Consider the following 19,619-nt stretch of genomic DNA (forward strand, 5'->3'; position numbering starts at 1 on the left):
ACTCTTGAAGAGCTATTTAGTGGCTGTTTCTACAGAAATCCTAAGGGCTTGGTTACAAAGTTAAGCGTTTCCAGAGATCTTTATTTATATTATCATATTTGACCACATTGGATTTTCGACTATCATGATAAAGTATAAATCCCTTGAGAGCATTCACCTTACCCATGTTGTTCCTGCTATTTATCCAGCAATTAGAATGGTATCTGACATATTGTAAGTGTTCAATAAATGTTCCCTGAATCCTTATTTGAGAATAGGTAAGAAGTAAACCACATTATCTCTACATACTCCGAATCTGGCTCAGAGAAGCTATCTCATGAATATACTTTGGACTGACCTTTTCTTTAAAGAAAATATTTTAGGGGTAGGTGTAGTAGAGGAGGAATAAAAAAAATTATCTGTTTTTGGGAAGAGACAAAAACTAGTTAAGTTTCATCTTAACAGATACTTTCTCCATATCAGGAAAATTAGGGATAAAGTAGAAAAACTGTCTAGAAATGATAGTGACACCACATTTTAAGATAAAAAATAAATATAGCAATTATCAACTGTATATCTTCTAAGCTCTGCTCTGGTAGTATTCAAATAATATCTCTTAGTTTTCCTAGCAATTTGGTGAGTCTGATATTATTATCTCTATATATTACTAATGAAAAAATTACTTTCAGAAATGTTACATAACTTATTTCTGGTGACAAAGTAAAGATTAAAACCTCTGACTATCTGACTTTAAGTATAGTGTTCCTTTGCTCTCAAACTGTTAAGAATAGTGAAAGGCTTGACATTTAATTCAAATGCAAGCTAACAAAACAACCTGTCATCATTTCATGGACAATGGCAGAAGACACAAGGCTCCTGGGTCACAGACAATGGACTCATGGCAGTAACAGAAGTTAGAATATCAACTTTTATGTTCATTCCCTAATCCCTAAATCCCATAGGGCAATAAATGGAGAAGATCAGATGATCCTTGTACATGGATTGGATTGCATTATTGGTGAGAAATACTGAGTTAAAAGAATCAAAATATTTTATGATAGACAGTATGCATACCTGTACTTAGTTCTAGAGAGACTGAATCTCTAACTTCCAGAATGACCTGGAACACTACACAAACATACTAAAAAGATAATTTAAAACACACACAGTCAGTTCCCTGCTTATAAGAAACACAAAAAACATGTAATATACATGCATTGCCTCCCAACACAAAACTCCTTGTTGGCCTCTGCCTAAATACAGCCAGTGGTGGTATCTTATCCTTACAAAAGGTCACCAGTACAATCAAATGACAATTATGGTACCACGGATTTTCTCACAGCTTATTTGAGAATAAATTAGAGGAAGCCAGGTATAGAGCAGATACCCAATTAATGTTCTCGTGTTTCTAATGCTCTGAGTTTTGTTGAATGTTATTTAAGAAGACTCATCTGCCAAACACCTTCCATGAAAATTCTGGCTGCCTGGCACTAAAAGTTCATTCAGTATGAGCCCACATTTGTCTCCCTTTGAGTCACTTCTATAAAGACATTTTCAAACAATTAAATGCTTTTACTTATAATAGAATGTTCTTTGTATGTCATAAAATTCAGTGAGTATGAGAGGCACAGTAATTTCCAAAAAAGACCATTAACAAAATCAGGGAAAAAGAAGCAAGCAGAGAGGTCACTCTACCAGAAAGTTCAGTTGTTTCAGGAGCAACTAAACAACAATAACCAATGGGTATAATGAAAGATAAAGGTATAGATTTAATATATGATCAAAACAATTATATTGTACAAGAAATAATCACAACAAACATTCTATACAACTATTTCACATAAAGGCACTTTCCTATATACTTGTTCATAACCCTTACAACTGAATATGATATATGATACTATTATTTTAATTTATGTTATCTTCATTTTATGGAAAAAGAAACAACACACAGTAAGTTTCAATAACTTGCCTAACAGAAAGTAGTATAGTCAGAACTCTGAATCTAAAAATGTTTTCCCACTACAACAGGACAGCATACAGAAAGAAAGAGAAAAATGAGTGCCAAAAGAAAGGCCAAGGGTAACTTGTGAATTCATGGAGAAAGAAATAAGAGCAGTACGATGCTTGAGCGTAATTGCTGACTGTGCAATGTATGTAAGCTCCTCACAGGTAGGAAGAGCACTTGCTCCTCATTAGGCTCCTCAGAATTACTGCTGGGTCACAGAGTGGTACCAAATGAAGGTTTACATTTTTCTCTACAAAATTTTAAAGAGAGCTCAGTGAGCACACTGAACTATATTTTCAAATGAAAACAATAGAAACAGATGTGTGTCATTTCAGTAAATGAAGATATGAACATGAATGATTCTGTTTCCACTATTCATTTATTTCACAAGCATTAATTAAGCTCATAGCCTGTGTGAATCAGCCTGTCTACATGATGCCCATGTAATAAGTAGAATATTTTAATTTTAAAATGAGTACAGTACACATTTCTTAAGTTCTAGATAAGTAATACAACTTTTAAAAGTCATAGAAAATTGAGTCAATGATCTTATTTTCAATTTGCATATACATGTCATCTGTGGCAAGATCTGTGATAGGAGTATGGAGAGGATAATACTGGACTAGGGGCTGGTGCTGTGGCACTGTGTGTTAAAGCCCTGGCCTGAAGCACCAGCATCCCACATGGGTGCTGGTTCTAGTCCTGGCTGCTCCTCTTCTGAGCCAGCTCTCTGCTGTGGTCTGGGATAGCAGTAGAAGATGGCCCAAGTCCTTGGGCCCCTGCACCGGAATAAGCTCCTGGCTTCGGATCGGCACAGCTCTGGCTGTTGAAGCCATCTGGGGAGTGAACCAGTGGATAGAAGACCTTTGTCTCTGTCTCTACCTCTCTCTGTAACTCTGTCTTTCAAATAAATTAAATAAATCTTTTTTTAAAAATTAAAAAAAAAAAAAAATACTGGTCTAAAACATCTAGGGATAAGAATTTGCTAAGAGCCTCACAGGGAAAGCAGATAATCCATTGCCTCTAGACATTTTTTCCAGGGGGATTCCACTAAACTATGTTGACTTGGTTTCCCATGGTCCTGAAACAAAAACCCAAACTCCATACAGTGTTCTCTGTAACCTGGCTGGCTCTTACTCCCCTTCCTTTGTTCAAGCTATAAGAAAATTCCTTCAGTTCCTTCCACTTTTCTCTCCATACTATACCTGTTGAGATGCTTGTTTTCCTTTCTGATTACTCTGTCTCTGCCTTCCTTTCTCATCATTTGCCCTTTATATTCATTCTTAGTATTACAATTGTTGATTCGCAATAATGAATTTGTGGCCAAACTGCCTGAATTTAATAAATGTAGACATTAACCTTTTATAATCCTGGCCATACTATTTATATTTGTGTACTGACCTTAAAACTTTTTTAACTTATCTGTGATTCTGTCTCATCATCTGTAAAATTAAGATAATAATACCTATCTTGTAGAGTTACTATGAAAAGCAAACATGAAAATCCTAACACATTTTCACTGCTAAGTAATTGCTGTTTACTGTTCATTCATTCATTCAACAAATATTTGCTTCAGTCCATGTAACTGTCACTATAGCGAAGCCTCAGTATGCAATGATGGTAAAAAATGACTTGGTCTCTGCTGTAATAGATTCTCGATGTGGTTAGTCTACATACTGAATCTTCATTTTAGAAAAATCTGGGTAAAGTCTTTCATCTTTCAAATCTCATCTTAAATCACACTCTCTACAAGAATAATGAAAATGCACTTAATAATGACCCTAACATTCTATTTCCTTCTTTTCCTAACAATATTTATTATACCTAATTATAATAATTTATTTTGTTCTTTTTAATTGTATGCATTTTGGGAGCAACATCCATGTTTATCTGAGTTATTAGTGCCTACAAAATAGTATGGCTTAAGAAATACTTGAACAAAGAAAGAAGGAAGAGAGGGAGGCACTGAGAGGCAGGCAACTGAAAAATCATAACATAACCCAAGATTAAGAACTGGTTGCACAATTTTCAGGGGCCAATGCGAAATAAGAATACAGAGTCTCTTGCTAAAAATTATTAGAAATTTCACGATATTAAAAGAAGTAAAGGGACCTTCTGAGCATGAGGCCTTACATGATTATACAAGTTGTGCCCATTAATATATTATATCCATGACTAAAACCTTAAATAAGGAATATGGTAGGGTAGTATAATGGAGAGATTTTATGTTGAGCAGACAAGGGTTGAACTATTAGCTTGGCCACTTATTTTATTTGTGACGTTGTAAATTTATCTCCCTATCTCATAATCTATCTTACCCTAATATCTTCATCTAAAAATAATAAATAATATTACTGGCCTATAAGTTCTAATGTAGAAGCCAAACATTGTTCAGATATGGTAGTAGATATGGTGGAGGCCATTTGGAGGATGAACCAACAGAAAAAGAAGACCTTTCTCTCTGTCTCTCTCTAACTCAAGGATTGTTCCTCCTTGACTAAATTCTTTGAAGGCAGGGAATCTATTTGATTCAGTCTTATGTTCCTTGTTATAGTTACATCCTCCCTAGGGCATTGACAGAGTGATTACTAGGGAATGTTTACTGAGTACTAAATGAGGGGTTTTTGAGAGGGACAAAGGTGGGGAAAGTCCAGAATCATGTCTTAAGCAGGGAGGTTATGAACATAAATGGTATAGGCTATGCTCTGGAGCTGAGTTACTGATATAGAGTTGTGAAGAAAGCATCAAACATCCCTGATTCTGAGCAACTGTCCTAGGGCCTTTACCTAAAGGTAAAGGCATTAGAGATGTGACATTAGAGATTGTGACATTAGAGATGCTGACAGTATACGACTCCTGACTTCAAGTACAGAAGCAATATCTGAGCTCAGGAAATATTTGCTGGAGAAAAAAATGTGAACAAACACATGTGTGAAATGTAAAACTTCTTGGGAGGGATGGAGTATTAATTTATTAGGGAAACTGTCCATTTGACCCAGGCCCATTTCTACTCAAGAAAATATTGAGATGTAGCAAAATTATTTTTAAATTATTTTTAATTATTTTATTTTATTTATTTTTTGGCAGGCAGAGTGGATAGTGAGAGAGAGAGAGACAGAGAGAAAGGTCTTCCTTTGCCATTGATTTACCCCGCGATGGCCGCTGCAGCTGCATGCTGCGGTCAGCGCACTGCGTTGATCCAAAGCCAGGAGCCAGTTGCTTCTCCTGGTCTCCCATGTGGGTGCAGGGCTCAAGGACTTGGGCCATCCTCCACTGCACTCCCAGGCCACAGCAGAGAGCTGGACAGGAAGAGGAGCAACCGGGACAGAATCCGGCCCCCTGACCGGGACTAGAACCCGGTGTGGCGGCGCCACAGGCGGAGGATTAGCCTATTGAGCCACGGTGCCGGCCTATATTATTATTATTATTTTTAGAAGCAGAGTGGACAGTGAGAGAGAGAAAGGTCTTCCTTTTCGGTTGGTTCACCCCACAATGGCTAGTGCAGCCGGCGTACTGCGGCAGGCGAATGCGCTGATCTGAAGCCAGGAGCCAGGTGCTTCTCCTGGTCTCCCATGTGGGTGAAGGGCCCAAGGACTAAATAACATGTCTTAATGGATCAACATAGTGCCAGATTCATAGTAATGCTCAGCATTTGGTAGCATTTGCCATCATATTTTTATTTTTAAGAAGAATATTTATAATCTGAATAAGAACCCATACTATTCAGTTTGAAATACCACTTGAATTGATGCAAATTTCAGAAAAATGTGGAATCCACACTGTATAGTATGATCAGGAACAGCTACTCTAACATCTGGAATTTACCTATGAAAACAAATAGCCCTGGAGTATTTTCTCCTTCCATAAAAATATATTGTTTGGGGTCGGCGCTGTGGTGCAGAGGGTTAAAGCCCTGGCCTGAAGCGCTGGCATCCCATATGGGTGCCAGTTCTAGTCCCAGCTGCTCCTCTTCTGATGCAGCTCTCTGCTATGGCCTGGGAAAGCAGTAGAAGATGGCCCAAGTCCTTGGGCCCCTGCACCCTCGTGGGAGATCCAGAAGCTCCTGGCTCCTGGCTTCAGATCAGCTCGGCTCCGGCCATTGCGGCCATCTGGGGAGTGCACCATTGTATGGAAGACCTCTCTATCTGTCTCTACCTCTCTCTGTAACTCTGTCTTTCAAATAAATACAAATAAATCTTTATATATGTATATATACATATATATATATTCTTTTTTGTGTTTGACCCTGAGTATACTTCCCAGATTTGTCAATTTTTAGTCCTTAGAACTTTGACTAATTATACATCTTTTCATAATATGAATTTTACAATAAAACACAGACAATAATAACTGCATTATTGAAATGTCAGGAATGAATTCGACAATCTAATTAAAATACTTGGCAAAGTTTACAGAACATGATAATGATAATGCTCAACAAACATTAGTTTCCATCCTGTTTCCTTGTTTTGTGAAACATCTTAAAAGACAATATTTAAATACATTCTTTGGGGTTCATGTTTTCTTACCTTTTAGCATAAAGTCAGAATAGTTTATTTTGACCTGTTTTGTACTGTGGCCCTCATTTTTGCCTTCAGGGTTAACTACTTACTTTCTTCTTCTATGTTTGTGTTAACCCACCTTTTTTTTTTTTTTTCCTTCCTCTCTGTATCATTAAGAATACTCCTTCCTGTCTTTCTTGGTTCTAATATTATGGCCCATTTTCTAGAATTTTATCGGTGAAACCTGAGCTTCCTCTTCTGTCTTCTGCCTATCTGTTTACTTAGGCTACATTACCCAGTGTGCTTTAAATTTTCATTTTGAATTATTTGAGACAGTGTTCTGAGTTACTCCCAACAGAGAAATCACTTCAATTTAATGTGTCAGATATCTATTGAATACAAACTGCATGCCAGCCTATCAGTTAGCTGATAGAAAAATAAAGAATATTTGTCTATAAGGAGTTCTTCATCCCAAACATCTAAATATTTAAACAACTGTAGTATAAGACAGAATTAAAGGATAGTGCTGAGAAAAACACAGAGTTCTATGGACATTAGTACTGAATTTTCAATGTAGGAACTGAAAGAATTTAATTGTGACTACAAAATAATGAACTAGGCTTTAAAGAACAAGTTGAAGTTCAACAAACAGTGATAAGATGCAGGGGAAAAAGAAAATCAGTTAAGGTAAGGGATGGGATGGTATGAGCAACATGAAAGGATTAAGAGATTTCATTGGGGAGAATGAAAAGAAAATGTGAAACATTATTCCCACTGTTATATTTTGGAATCCCCTGGCACGATTCTAACTCCACCATTTGGGGCAAGTCAGATTGAACATGTCCCAAATTGTACATCTCCTCCCTCTTTTATTCCCACTGTGATATTTAACAGGGATCACTTTTCAGTTAAAATTTAAACACCTAAGAATAATTGTGTGTTAATTACAGAGTTCAACCAAACAAAACAAAGAAAAAATACTAAAATGGACAAAGTATTACATTGTACATCAACAGCACAAATAAGAATAAGAGAGGGAGGAGATATACAGTTTGGGACATGTTCAATCGGACTTGCCCCAAATGGTGGAGGTAGAAACGTGCCAGGGGATTCCAATACAATCCCATCAAGGTGGCATGTACCAATGCCATCTCACGAATCCAGGTGATCAATTTAATTTCACAATTGATCACACTGATAGGTCTAAGAGTCAAAGGGATCACACAAACAAGACTAGTGTCTGCTAATACTAACTGACAGAATCAAAAAGGGAGAGAACGATCCATCATGGAAAGTGGAATACACAGCAGACTCATAGAATGGCAGATGTCCTAAATAGCACTCTGGCCTCAGAATCAGCCCTTAAGGCATTCAGATCTGCCTGAAGAGCCCATGAGAGTATTTTAGGCATGAAAGCCAAGAAACTCTGGCAAAAAAAACAAAAAAACAAAACAAACAAAAAAAACCCTAAATGAAAGATCTCTGCGAGTGAGATCCCAGTGGAAAGAACGGCCATCAAAGAAGGAGGTACCTTTCTCTGAAGGAAGGAGAGAACTTCTACTTTGACTATGACCCTGTCAGAATAAGATCGAAGTCGGTGAAGCCAAAAGGCTTCCATAGCCTTACAACTCATGACTAGAGCCTAGGGAGATTACTGACGCCATAAACAAGAGTGTCAAATTGGTAAGTCAACAACAGGAGTCACTGTGTACTTACTCCTCATGTGGGATATGTGGGATCTGTCCTTAATGTGCTGTACATTGAGATTTGATGCTATAACTAGTACTCAAACAGTATTTTCACTTTATGTTTCTGTGTGGGTGCAAACTGATGAAATCTTTACTTAATTTATACTAAATCGATCTTCTGTATATAAAGAGAATTGAAAATGAATCTTGATGTGAATGGAAGAGGGAGCGGGAGATGGGAGGGGTGCAAATGGGAGGGAAGTTATGGGGGTGGGGGGAAGCCATTGTAATCCATAAACTGTACTTTGGAAATTTATATTTACTAAATAAAAAAATGTAAAAAAAAAAAAAGAAAACAAAACAAACAAAAAAAGAAAATGAGAAATATTAATTTTAAATGCCCTGCTAAGAAAGTTCCATTTTATTATCTAAGTCATGACAGTAAATGACATAATGTAGATGAAAACTAAGCCCCAGATTGGTATTCAAGTAAGGAGTTAACAGGAGAGATTGGTATATACTATATAGACTTCTTTATGCTCATTTATGTTTTAGCTAAGATTTAAAAATCTACATTGTGATTTTAGAATAGATCATGAATTTATAGGACACACAGTACATGCTCAAAATGGAAAATGTTGCTTACTCATTAATTAAAACCCACCCATTAATACCATGGACTTTATGTGTTATACTCTAAGTAGGGATTGCCACTTATACATTAACAATCTAGGTTCTGAACAAGAATATTTTTCTTCTCTTATGATATTATGCATTTGCTTCATATAATAAATTTAATCAGATTCCATTATATTTTTTATTTTATTTTTTTCAAAGATTTATTTATTTATTTGAAGGTCAGAGTTACACAGAGAGAAGAAGGGGCAGAGAAAAAGATAGGTCTTCCATCCAATGATTCACTCCACACTTGGCCGCAATGGCTGGAGCTGTGCCTATCCAAAGCCAGGAGCCAGAAGCTTCTTCCAGGTCTCCCACATGAGTGCGGGGGCCCAAGGACTTGGGCCATCCTCCACTGCCTTCCCAGGCCATAACAGAGAGCTGGATTGGAAGTGGAGCAGCCAGGTCTCGAACTGGTGCCCATATGGGATGCAGGCACTTCAGTCCAGGGTTAACCCAGTGTACCATAGTGCCCCCCCATTATATTTTTAATCAGTTAATATCAGCAGAAAGAATTCTTATTCTTACATAAGGAGCATTTGGTGTTCATTTTGCTTTTGGAGGTCTGAAAACACTATCAGGGTTACAACAGAGGTATACACACACATGTGACACATGAAGAGATGCTGGCTTTGCCTGAACAATGGTAATTACCTAGAAAATAATATCTCATGGGAAGCAGAGCAAACAGCAGACTCATCGAATGACAAATACCCTGAACAACACTCTGACCTCAGAATCAGCCCTTAAGGCATTCAGATCTGGTTGAAAAGCCCATGAGAGCATTTCAGGATGGAAAGCCAAGAAACTGGCAAAAAATGATTTACATGAAGGGTCTCTGTGAGTGAGATCCCAGTGGAAAGAAGGGGCCATCAAAGAAGGAAGTACTTTTCTCTAAGGGAAGAGAGAACTTCCACTTTGCTTATGGCCCTGTCTAAACACTGACAAAGTTTGTGGACTCAAAAGGCATCCATAGCCTTGGCAGCTCATGACAAGAGCCTTGGGTGATCATTAATGTCATAAGTAAGAGCATCAGTTGTTAAATCAACAACAGGAGTCACTGGGTACTTACTTCCCCATATAGAACCTCTGTCCTTAATGATTTGTACTATGAGAATTAACAGTAAAACTTGTCCTCAAACAGTACTTTATACTTTGTGTATCTGTGTGGGTGCAAACTGTTGAAATCTTTACTTAGTGTAGGGTTAGTATTCTTTATATAAATAAAGATAATTAAAAAATGAGGAATTGGTTGGGAAAGGGAGTAGAAGATGGGATGAGAGTTAGGGGGAGGGTGGATATGGAGCAAAGAACAGCTATATTCCTAAAGGTGTACCTATGAAATTTGTATTCATTAAATAAAAGCTTTCTACAAAAATGAAATAACTGTAAGGATTAATTAAGAACCTGCCTATTATTGACAACGGTAGTTACTTCCAGTAAATAGGCAGAAATTTCACATAGTGACCCTCATTTTAAATTTGTCACATTAAATTGTAAATATGGGAAAAAAAGATCATGTCTTTGCAAAAATTGATCAATATGGGGAGGGAGGGAGAGGGCTGGGTGAGCAGAGGAGTACAGGAAATGTGGTTGTCTTCTTGGAACTGTACCTATGGAATGCATACAATCTATTTATATTAATAAAATTTTTAATAAAGAATTTGATGCAAAAATAATATCTCAATTCTTTGTAACTGAGTTATTATGATTTCTGTACTGTTCCAATGTTACCTAGGATGTTACAACTTGATAAGGCTCAATAAAAGGTGATTAGAAAGTCAAAGGATTTTACATGTGAGAAACCAAAGAATATTGGAGTGTACACCTGGAAAAGCAAAGCTTTAGGGATATACAATATGTAATTCAGTCATGGAGTTAGAGAATTAAATGAATTCATTTTTCCCACACTAAGAAGGGTTTAGACTGATGGTGCTGGTGTGACTTTAATCATTTAAAAAAATCTTAAATACCAGCTATGTGCCAAGAATATACAAGTATGGACTAAAAAATCTCAGCTATAGACACCTGCCCTCTAAATCTTTTGGATTAGCAGAGAACACTGCAAGTGAGTGTGTATACCAGACAGGGTTCTCTAAGGAACCAGAGTCATAGGATGTGTACATATATGGACAGAGATTTGCTTTAAGGGATGGGTGCTCATATGGTTATGTACCAGCTGTTTGGAGAATCATCCAGCTCAAAGGCCAGTGGCCTGGAGGCCCAGGAGTGGCAGTAGTGCATATCAATCTGAAAACTGGCTGACAGAAACCCAGGATAGCTGACAGTACAGATGAAGTCTGAAAGCGGTCTATTGGAGAATTTCCTCCTCCTTAGGTAGGCTTGTCGTTTTGTTCAATTCAGACCTTCAGCAGACTGCATGATCTGCTTACTCACAATTCATAAATGTAAATATTTCATTAAAAATACCCCCAATTAGGCAGACAAAATTAGCCATCACAACAGATAATTTGAAGGCTATGAAAGAAGGAAGATCAATTTTAAGTGTTATATTCTGGGCATTATTTTATAATGATCTTGTGAGTTAAAATCTTTTATTATCCCCATTTGACAGATAAGAACTACAAGCCTGGGGATAGTAACTAATTTGTTTTAGTGTGGTAGTTAAATGCATCTGTCAAGTTGGCTACATAATGGTGCCAATTGTTAGGTCATCTAGTCTAGGTGTTGCTATGAAGGCGTTTTGCAGATATAACTGACATTTAAAATCAACTGACTTTAAGTAAATGAGATTACTGTCAATAATTTGGGTTGATTTCATCCAATCAGTTGAAGGCCTTATAAGTTTCTGGAAAAGAAGGAATTCTGTTTCAAGGCTAACATAGAAATTCTGCCTGAATTTCTGGCCTTCTGGTCTGTTCTTAGGTACTTCATACTTGTCAGTCTCCATTATGTGCCAATGCATAAAAATCTCTCTCCCTCCTTCCCTCCCTACACACACAATTATGCACAAACACATTGGGCATGTAATTTCTCAAATTTTTAGACAAACACAAGTCTAGGTATTGCTTGACGGTGTTTTGTAGATATGATCAATATTTAAAATTACTTGACTCTAAGTGAAAGAAAAACATATATCCTATTGTTCTGTTTCTCTGGAGAACCCTAACTGATACACTAAGAATATTCTGGTTCCTGATCAGGGGAAGTGCTGAAATCCACCTACCCAGAGACAAAAGCAACACTGAGCAAACAGTAGAGATGCATATTTTTCTGTCTCTGTTCACAAGTAGTTTAGGCAATACACTGAAGAATATATAAACACACACATTTTAACATGGCAATATTGGTGCATCAGGTTTCTTTGGAGAAACAGAACCAATAGGATATGTGTATATTAATAGAAAGAGATTTTCCTCCATGGAATTGGCTCAGGTAATTATGGAGGTTGGCTAGTCCAAAATCTGCAGTTCAGGCCAATGGGATTACATGGTGCAGCAATAGTCAGAAGGCAGATCATTACAAAATTCTCTTTTGCTTAAGGAATCTCATCTTTTTGTTCTATTCAGACCTTCTACTGATTGTATGGATACCCGCCCCCCATGTCATAAAGAGTAATATATTTTTACCCAAATAAATCATCACAATTGGTAATGGGAACTATTTCCTGCTTTGTGTGAACTCCGATTTTTTTCTGCTTGCTCCTGTCCCCTGTTCTTTCCCCTTCCTTGCTTAGTTTTCAAACACCCATGTACTGATCAGTATTCAGCTGAAGATTAGAAGGAGCTCGGTGTCTAGAATTTTAGCATTCCAAACCTTCAAATTCATCTTCTCTAATCAGGGGATCTCCGAGATCTACCTTGATTAACCTCTTTGTGCTGTGATCTGGAAATTATGTTTAGAAACAACAAACTGAGTAACTGTAGAGTCACCTTGTTTGTTTATTCTCCCTCAGGGGTCCCTGACCTTTCCAGTCTGTTTTCCACTCTCTGATAATGACTTTTTCCTATGTTTTGCTCAGTTTTATAGTTGTTTCAAGAGGTTAAAACTACTCCCAATAACATCATTTGGTCAAAAGCAAAATTCCCCTTAATAAGATTTACTTTGTAAAAGGATTATGCTGCTACACGTACTTATAAAAGCTGACCTCCAGATTTTTTTATAAAGATATCCAAAGATGACATTGAATACCGGATAATTCATTAAATTACCACCTAATATCTCATAGATCTTTAGAGGGAAAAAATGGTAGTCTTGACTCCAGCAAATCCTTTTGTGCTGCTAATTTTGTGACTGGATGAATTACTTATCACCTCTTGGTCTAAATTTTTCTGTGTATATAATGCATATGTAAATTATATGATATGTATTATAGTATGTAAATTATAATAATAAATAACTTATATTAATATACTATTACCTATGAAAATACCTAGGTTCATAGAACACTTTAAAATATTAGGATATCTAAAAGAATGCACAGGTTGTTTGGGACGGGATGAAGGCAAATAGCGCTGAGTATATTTGAAGGTTTATGTTTTCCAAGAGCTGCCTGAACAGTCACAGCACAAGAACTGGAAAGGAGGTCTAGTGTTGTGGCTAAAGTCTAGGCTTTATAGCCACAGAGATCTGTGTTTTGGCAAGTTGCTATATCTCTTGGAGCCTTGCTTCTATCTGTAAAAAAAAAAAAAAAAAAAAAAAAAAGAAAGATAATACAGTATCTTTCTCATGAAAGTTAATATAATCATTATATTCCCATAGTTGTATTAATCAAAAACATGAAGTTTGTATTGCTTAAATAAAAGGTTTCTGGGGAAAATTAATATAGTCATGAAATGAGAAAAAATGTGAAGTGCTTTATATTTGGATTCTTTTAAATAAGAGGTTGACCTCAGACACTGCTGATAGAAATATGAATAAGCTAGAGCTATCATGTAAAGCAATTTGGTAGTCCTTAGAAAGTTAATGTAGAATTCCATATGACCCAGTAATTCCTTTCCTATGTATATTTTCGAAAACAATCGAAAAGAGGTGTTCAAAAAAAAAAAAAAAACTTGGACATGAATAGTCATAGCAATTCTATTTACAGTAGCCAAAGGTCGAAAACAACACAAAAGTCAAACTCAAAAGACTGTAAACATTTTATAATTGCATTTATATGAAATATCCAAAATAGATAAATTCATAGAAACAGAAAGCAGATTATTGGCTGCCAAGTGGTGAGGAGTGGGAATGGAATAGGATATGAATGTTAAATGGATATGGGGCTTACTTATGAAGTGACAAATATGGTCTGGAACTGTAGTATGGTTGTTTCAAATTATTGTGCATGTATTAGATGCCACTGGCTTCTACAATTTTAAGTGGTTAAATTGTTAATTTTATATTATGTAGATTTTTTCAATTATAAAAATACTCATGGAGGTTAATCTACATATATTTCTTCTAATTTCTCTGATATAAGAACTCATACTGCTAGGATTTTGTCCAGATAGTTCATGGACCAATGGAAGTTGTTGGCTTGTCCATAATGGTGAATCTTTGGAACACATTCTGTTCTTCTCCAAATCTAATCTCTCAGCCAGTGACAGCTACTAGGCTTTTTCGAAAAGTACTGTCTTGTTCTCTTTTGGACCTGAGTATCTCCCAGAGAGCACTATGCCAGGTATAGAAATTTCAAATGATTATGTGTGCTTCAGTCCAGCATGCATAGATATAAATGACTATCTCTATGCCTTGCCATGTTTGTCTCCTATTGACATTCCTAGTAGGATGTCAAGTTTCTGCCAGAGCCTCCTGCCTCCATTCTGCTTTTTGTTATAGTTCAGTTCATCTGCTCCATCAACCTTGTGGATTTTTGTCATGTACACTTTACCAACAAAGGTTGAAAGCGATTCAGTACCTTATTCATAGTTCACTAGCTAGCAAGAAAGTCTGGATTCAACATTTCATCTTTGTGAGTACAAAGTCTCTGCTCTGCTCTTGTTACTATAGTGCTCCTTTTCTCTGGAAGGCAAATGCACATTGAAAATACTATCTGATATTTACTCTAAGCAGCTGTCTATGAATGATCTCTATTGCAAAGAAAAAAATAGAATGTGATTAGAAAAGGCTTAATAACAAAGATGGTGATGTTTGAAATGTGAAAGATGAATAGTAGTGTGTGTGTGTGTGTGTGTGTGTGTGTGGTGTGGGATGTGGGAGTTAAGTTTCTAGAATAAAGTATAACACATGCAAAGACATGAAGTATGAGGAAATCAATTGATGTCTGGCAGATTTTGAGCTGATTTTACCTGGCTTTGTGCTTTGCCACAGCGTCCATGTATCTCTAAATTATTTTGTAGGAGCTGATTGTATCTTCCTACTTTTATTCAATGGAAGAATGATATTATACATCCATTCCCATTCCTAACTTCCTATGAATAGGAAATGGTCACACAGAAGGAAATCAAAATATTTTGCATCAGGAGCCCCGCATAAACAAAACTCATTTGCAGTGTGAATATTCTGATCTGTCTGCTCTTCCCATACCACCTGGCTCGCTCGATGGAATGAATATTGGAGGCAAAAATGGAAGTGCCTCAGAAAAGGAAGCTGTAACCATTTCTAAGTAAATGTAATATATCAGGAGGATTTTCAAAGGGAATAAAAATGTCATTTTCAATTATTTTAACTCCTATACCCAGTAAGATTCTAACACTTGTGCAGTTTAGATTTTTCACATGGTAGATAACATTATTACTTGATCTGTAAATAGAGATACCATTATCAATTTCTCCTTCATTTACACTTCTAATTTTAGATAGCCAACTTCTATTGTTTCCCATACCCTCTTTCTGCTGTTGAAAACATGGAAAATAAAGCCAATAAGTCTTAAAGAAGTTGCATCAAGGAACTGAAGTAGAGGATAGTGTCACAATCTAATGAAAATCATAATATTAACCATGGAAATTTCTAGGTAAAACAGTCATGTATTTGTATTGGAGAGTTATCACTTCTGTTTCATAGAAGGCATGTATTATAATGAAAATTATGATAATTATTGTAGTTATAAATAGTGATCACTTGTTTGAACATCTACTTTATGCCATATATTTTTCTTTTTCTTTCTTTTCTTTAGCATTTTTATCTCTTTTTAATTGACACACAATTATACATACATGTTCACAGGGTACAATGCGATATGTTGATACATATCTATGTAATGATGAAATTAGAGTATAATTACTAACCATTACCTCAAACATTTATCATGCCTTTGCTGTGAATATATAAAAAATCCTCTCCTAGCTATTTGAAGTATACTTTACTATTAGGTATAGTTACCCTAATGTGCAATAGAGTATCAGAACTTGTTCCTATCTAAAAATAACATTCAAGCCATTGGCTAATCTCTCTCATTTTCTCTGCCTACTTCCTTTCCTCACACACTGGTAACCACTGTTTTACTCTCTATCACATAGGAGTAAAATCATGAGATGTTTATCTTTATATACTTGGTTTATTTCATCTAACAAAGTACACTAAGTTCGTCTACGTTGTTCCAGCTGACAGAATTTCAACTTTTTTGTGGCAGAGTAATATTCCATTATATATAAAATACCACATTTTATTTATCTGTAAATCTGTTGATGGACACTTTGGTTGATTCCTTATCTTGGCAATTGTGAATAGTGCTACAATAAATATGAGAGTGCATATGTCTTGTCAACATACTGATTTTGTTTCCTTTGGATAAATGCTCAGTAGTGAGATTGCTGTATCATTGGGTAGCTCTATTTTTAATGTTTTAAAATGGTGTTAACAATTTTATGCCAACAATTTTGGCAGCTTATGTGAAATGCACATATTTCCTCACAAACACAAATTCAGAAAACTGACATGCAAAGGAAAAAATTTGAATAGCCCCATATGTGTTTAAGAAATTAAATTTACTTTAAAAAGTCTTCCTCTAGAAATAACTAAAGGCCTAAGTAGTTTCACTGGTGAATTCTACTAAACACTTAAAGAATAAATAAGAGCATAATAATATTTTCTTTTTGAGCTTGAGAAAGTCAAATGTTTTCCAACTCATTTTTTTATTTTTATTTTTTAGATTTATTTTTTAAGATTTTAAGATTATTTTAGATTTATTTTTTAAGATTTATAAGCCGGCGCTGCGGCTCACTAGGCTAATCCTCTGCCTTGCGGCGCGGGCACACCAGGTTCTAGTCCCGCTCAGGGCGCCAGATTCTGTCCCAGTTGCCGCTCTTCCAGGCAAGCTCTCTGCTGTTTCCAGGGAGTGCAGTGGAGGATGGCCCAAGTCCTTGGGCCCTGCACCCCATGGGAGACCAGGAGAAGCACCTGGCTCCTGGCTCCTGCCATCAGATCAGCACAGTGCACCGGCTGCAGTGTGCTGGCCGTGGCGGCCATTGGAGGGTGAATCAATGGCAAAAGGAAGACTTTTCTCTCTGTCTCTCTTTCTCACTGTCCACTCTGCCTGTCAAAAAAAAAAGGGGGGGGGGGAGCGGAGCCAAGATGGCGGAATAGTGAGGGCGCGCACCAATAGTCTGGGAAAAGATAGTTTAATAAAAGTGGAGTTACGGTAGCCTCAGGAAAAGGATCAGGAAAAAATTGCAGAGGAAACTCTTCCGGATCTAGTGGTTGTGACTTGGAGGACCTACAGGGAGAGCAAGGTCTCCCAACTTGTGAAAGCTGAGCTGTGGGAGCCGCTGGAGCCGCCAGAGCTGCCGGAGCTGCAGAGTCTGCATGCCAGCCCTGGAAGGGGAGGTGAGACAAAAACCTCTTGGTAACCCGAGACATTGGTGGGGAAAGGCAGGAAGAGCCTGCAGAGAACAAGGCCTGAAACCACATTGGGGAAAGTTTACCAGGTTGGCTGGAGGAGAGGAAAAAAATCAAATAAATAAGGGGAACCTGCACGGACATTTAGCCTCTCTCTCCACTCACCTTACAAAGCCGAGCAAGACAAATGGCAGGCGCCATTTTACCTAAGTAAAGCAGTGTGCACCATTTTGCATATGTAAAGCGGGTGCCCCTCATTAGCCGAGCAGTAAAACCTGACTCTGCTAAGCAAACGAATACCCACAGGGGCCAGATTTCATACATCAACTGCTCTCAATTCCACTCAGCTGTGTGGAATTCCCAACTGAGTCAAAAAAAAAAAAAAAAAAAAAAAAAAAAAGAGAGAGAGAGAGAGGGAGCAAGAGAACAATAAGGTGAATCACCTTTGGCACACCCTTAGCGCTGTGGAACCAAACAGAGCTCTCTGGCCACACCCATCACAGCCTCTAAGGATCCATCAAAAGCAGACAAGATAGAAAATCTCTCTCGTGAAAATACCAGATTTCAGGACATACTACAGGGCAGTTGTTATCAAAACAGCATGGTACTGGTACAGAAACAGATGGATAGACCAATGGAACAGAATTGAAACACCAGAAATCAATCCAAACATCTACAGCCAACTCATATTTGATCAAGGATCCAAAACCAATCCCTGGAGTAAGGACAGTCTATTCAATTAATGGTGCTGGGAGAATTGGATTTTCACGTGCAGAATCATGAAGCAAGACCCCTACCTTTCACCTTAAACAAAAATTCACTCAACATGGATTAAAGACTTAAATCTACAACCCGACACCATCAAATTACTAGAGAAAATCGGAAAAACCCTGCAAGATATAGGTACTGGCAAAGACTTCTTAGAAAATACCCCAGAAGCACAGGCAGTCAAAACCAAAATTAACATTTGGGATTGCATCAAATTGAGAAGTTTCTGTACTGCAAAAGAAACAGTCAGGAAAGTGAAGAGGTAACTGACAGAATGGGAAAATATATTTGCAAACTATGCAACTGATAAAGGGTTGATAACCAGAATCTACAAAGAAATCAAGAAACTCCACAAGATCAAAACAAACAACCCACTTAGGAGATGGGCCAAGGACCTCAATAGACATTTTTCAAAAGAGGAAATCCAAATGGCCAACAGACACATGAAAAAATGTTCAAGATCACTAGCAATCAGGGAAATGCAAATCAAAACCACAATGAAGTTTCACCTCACCCCGGTTAGAATGGCTCACATGCAGAAATCTACCAACAATAGATGCTGGTGAGGATGTGGGGAAAAAGGGACACTAACCCACTGTTGGTGGGAATGCAAACTGGTTAAGCCACTATGGAAGTCAGTCTGGAGATTCCTCAGAAACCTGAATATAACTCTACCGTTCAATCCAGCCATCCCACTCCTTGGAATTTACCCAAAGGAAATGAAATTGGCAAACAAACAAGCTGTCTGCACATTAATGTTTATTGCAGCTCAATTCACAATAGCTAAGACCTGGAACCAACCCAAATGCCCATCAACAGTAGACTGGATAAAGAAATTATGGGACATGTACTCTATAGAATACTATACAGCAGTCAAAAAAAACGAAACCCGGTCATTTGCAACAAGATGGAGGAATTTGGAAAATATCATGCTGAGTAAATTAAGCCAGTCCCAAAGGGACAAATATCATATGCTCTCCCTGATCGACGACAACATACTGAGCACCAAAGGGGAAACTTGTTGAAGTGAAATGGACACTATGAGAAACAGTGAATTGATCAGCTCTTGTCCTGAGATTGATGTACAATGTAATACTTTATCCATTTTAGTATTCTTTTGTTCTAGTACTATTGGTTGAACTCTGTAATTAACACACAATTATTCTTAGGTGTTTAAATTTTAACTGAAAAGTGATCCCTGTTAGGAATTTGGAAAGCATTATGCTGAGTGAAATAAGCCAGTCCCAAAGGGAC

At 37.1% G+C, this 19,619-nt stretch overlaps 1 protein-coding gene across 1 annotated transcript in view; it reads right to left on the bottom strand.

The window, feature by feature from the left end:
- LOC103350281 (large ribosomal subunit protein eL34-like) overlaps positions 1-17,798 on the bottom strand; it is a 66,782-nt gene extending 48,984 nt beyond the window's left edge. Inside the window, exon 1 of the mRNA XM_070076793.1 lies at positions 17,763-17,798. Within this exon, the coding sequence (XP_069932894.1) occupies positions 17,763-17,798 (36 nt within the window). The remainder of the gene's footprint in view (positions 1-17,762) is intronic.
- Between the last annotated feature and the right edge of the window lie 1,821 nt (positions 17,799-19,619).

This window comes from Oryctolagus cuniculus, chromosome 7 (genome assembly GCF_964237555.1).
Source record: "Oryctolagus cuniculus chromosome 7, mOryCun1.1, whole genome shotgun sequence".
NCBI lineage: Eukaryota > Metazoa > Chordata > Mammalia > Lagomorpha > Leporidae > Oryctolagus > Oryctolagus cuniculus.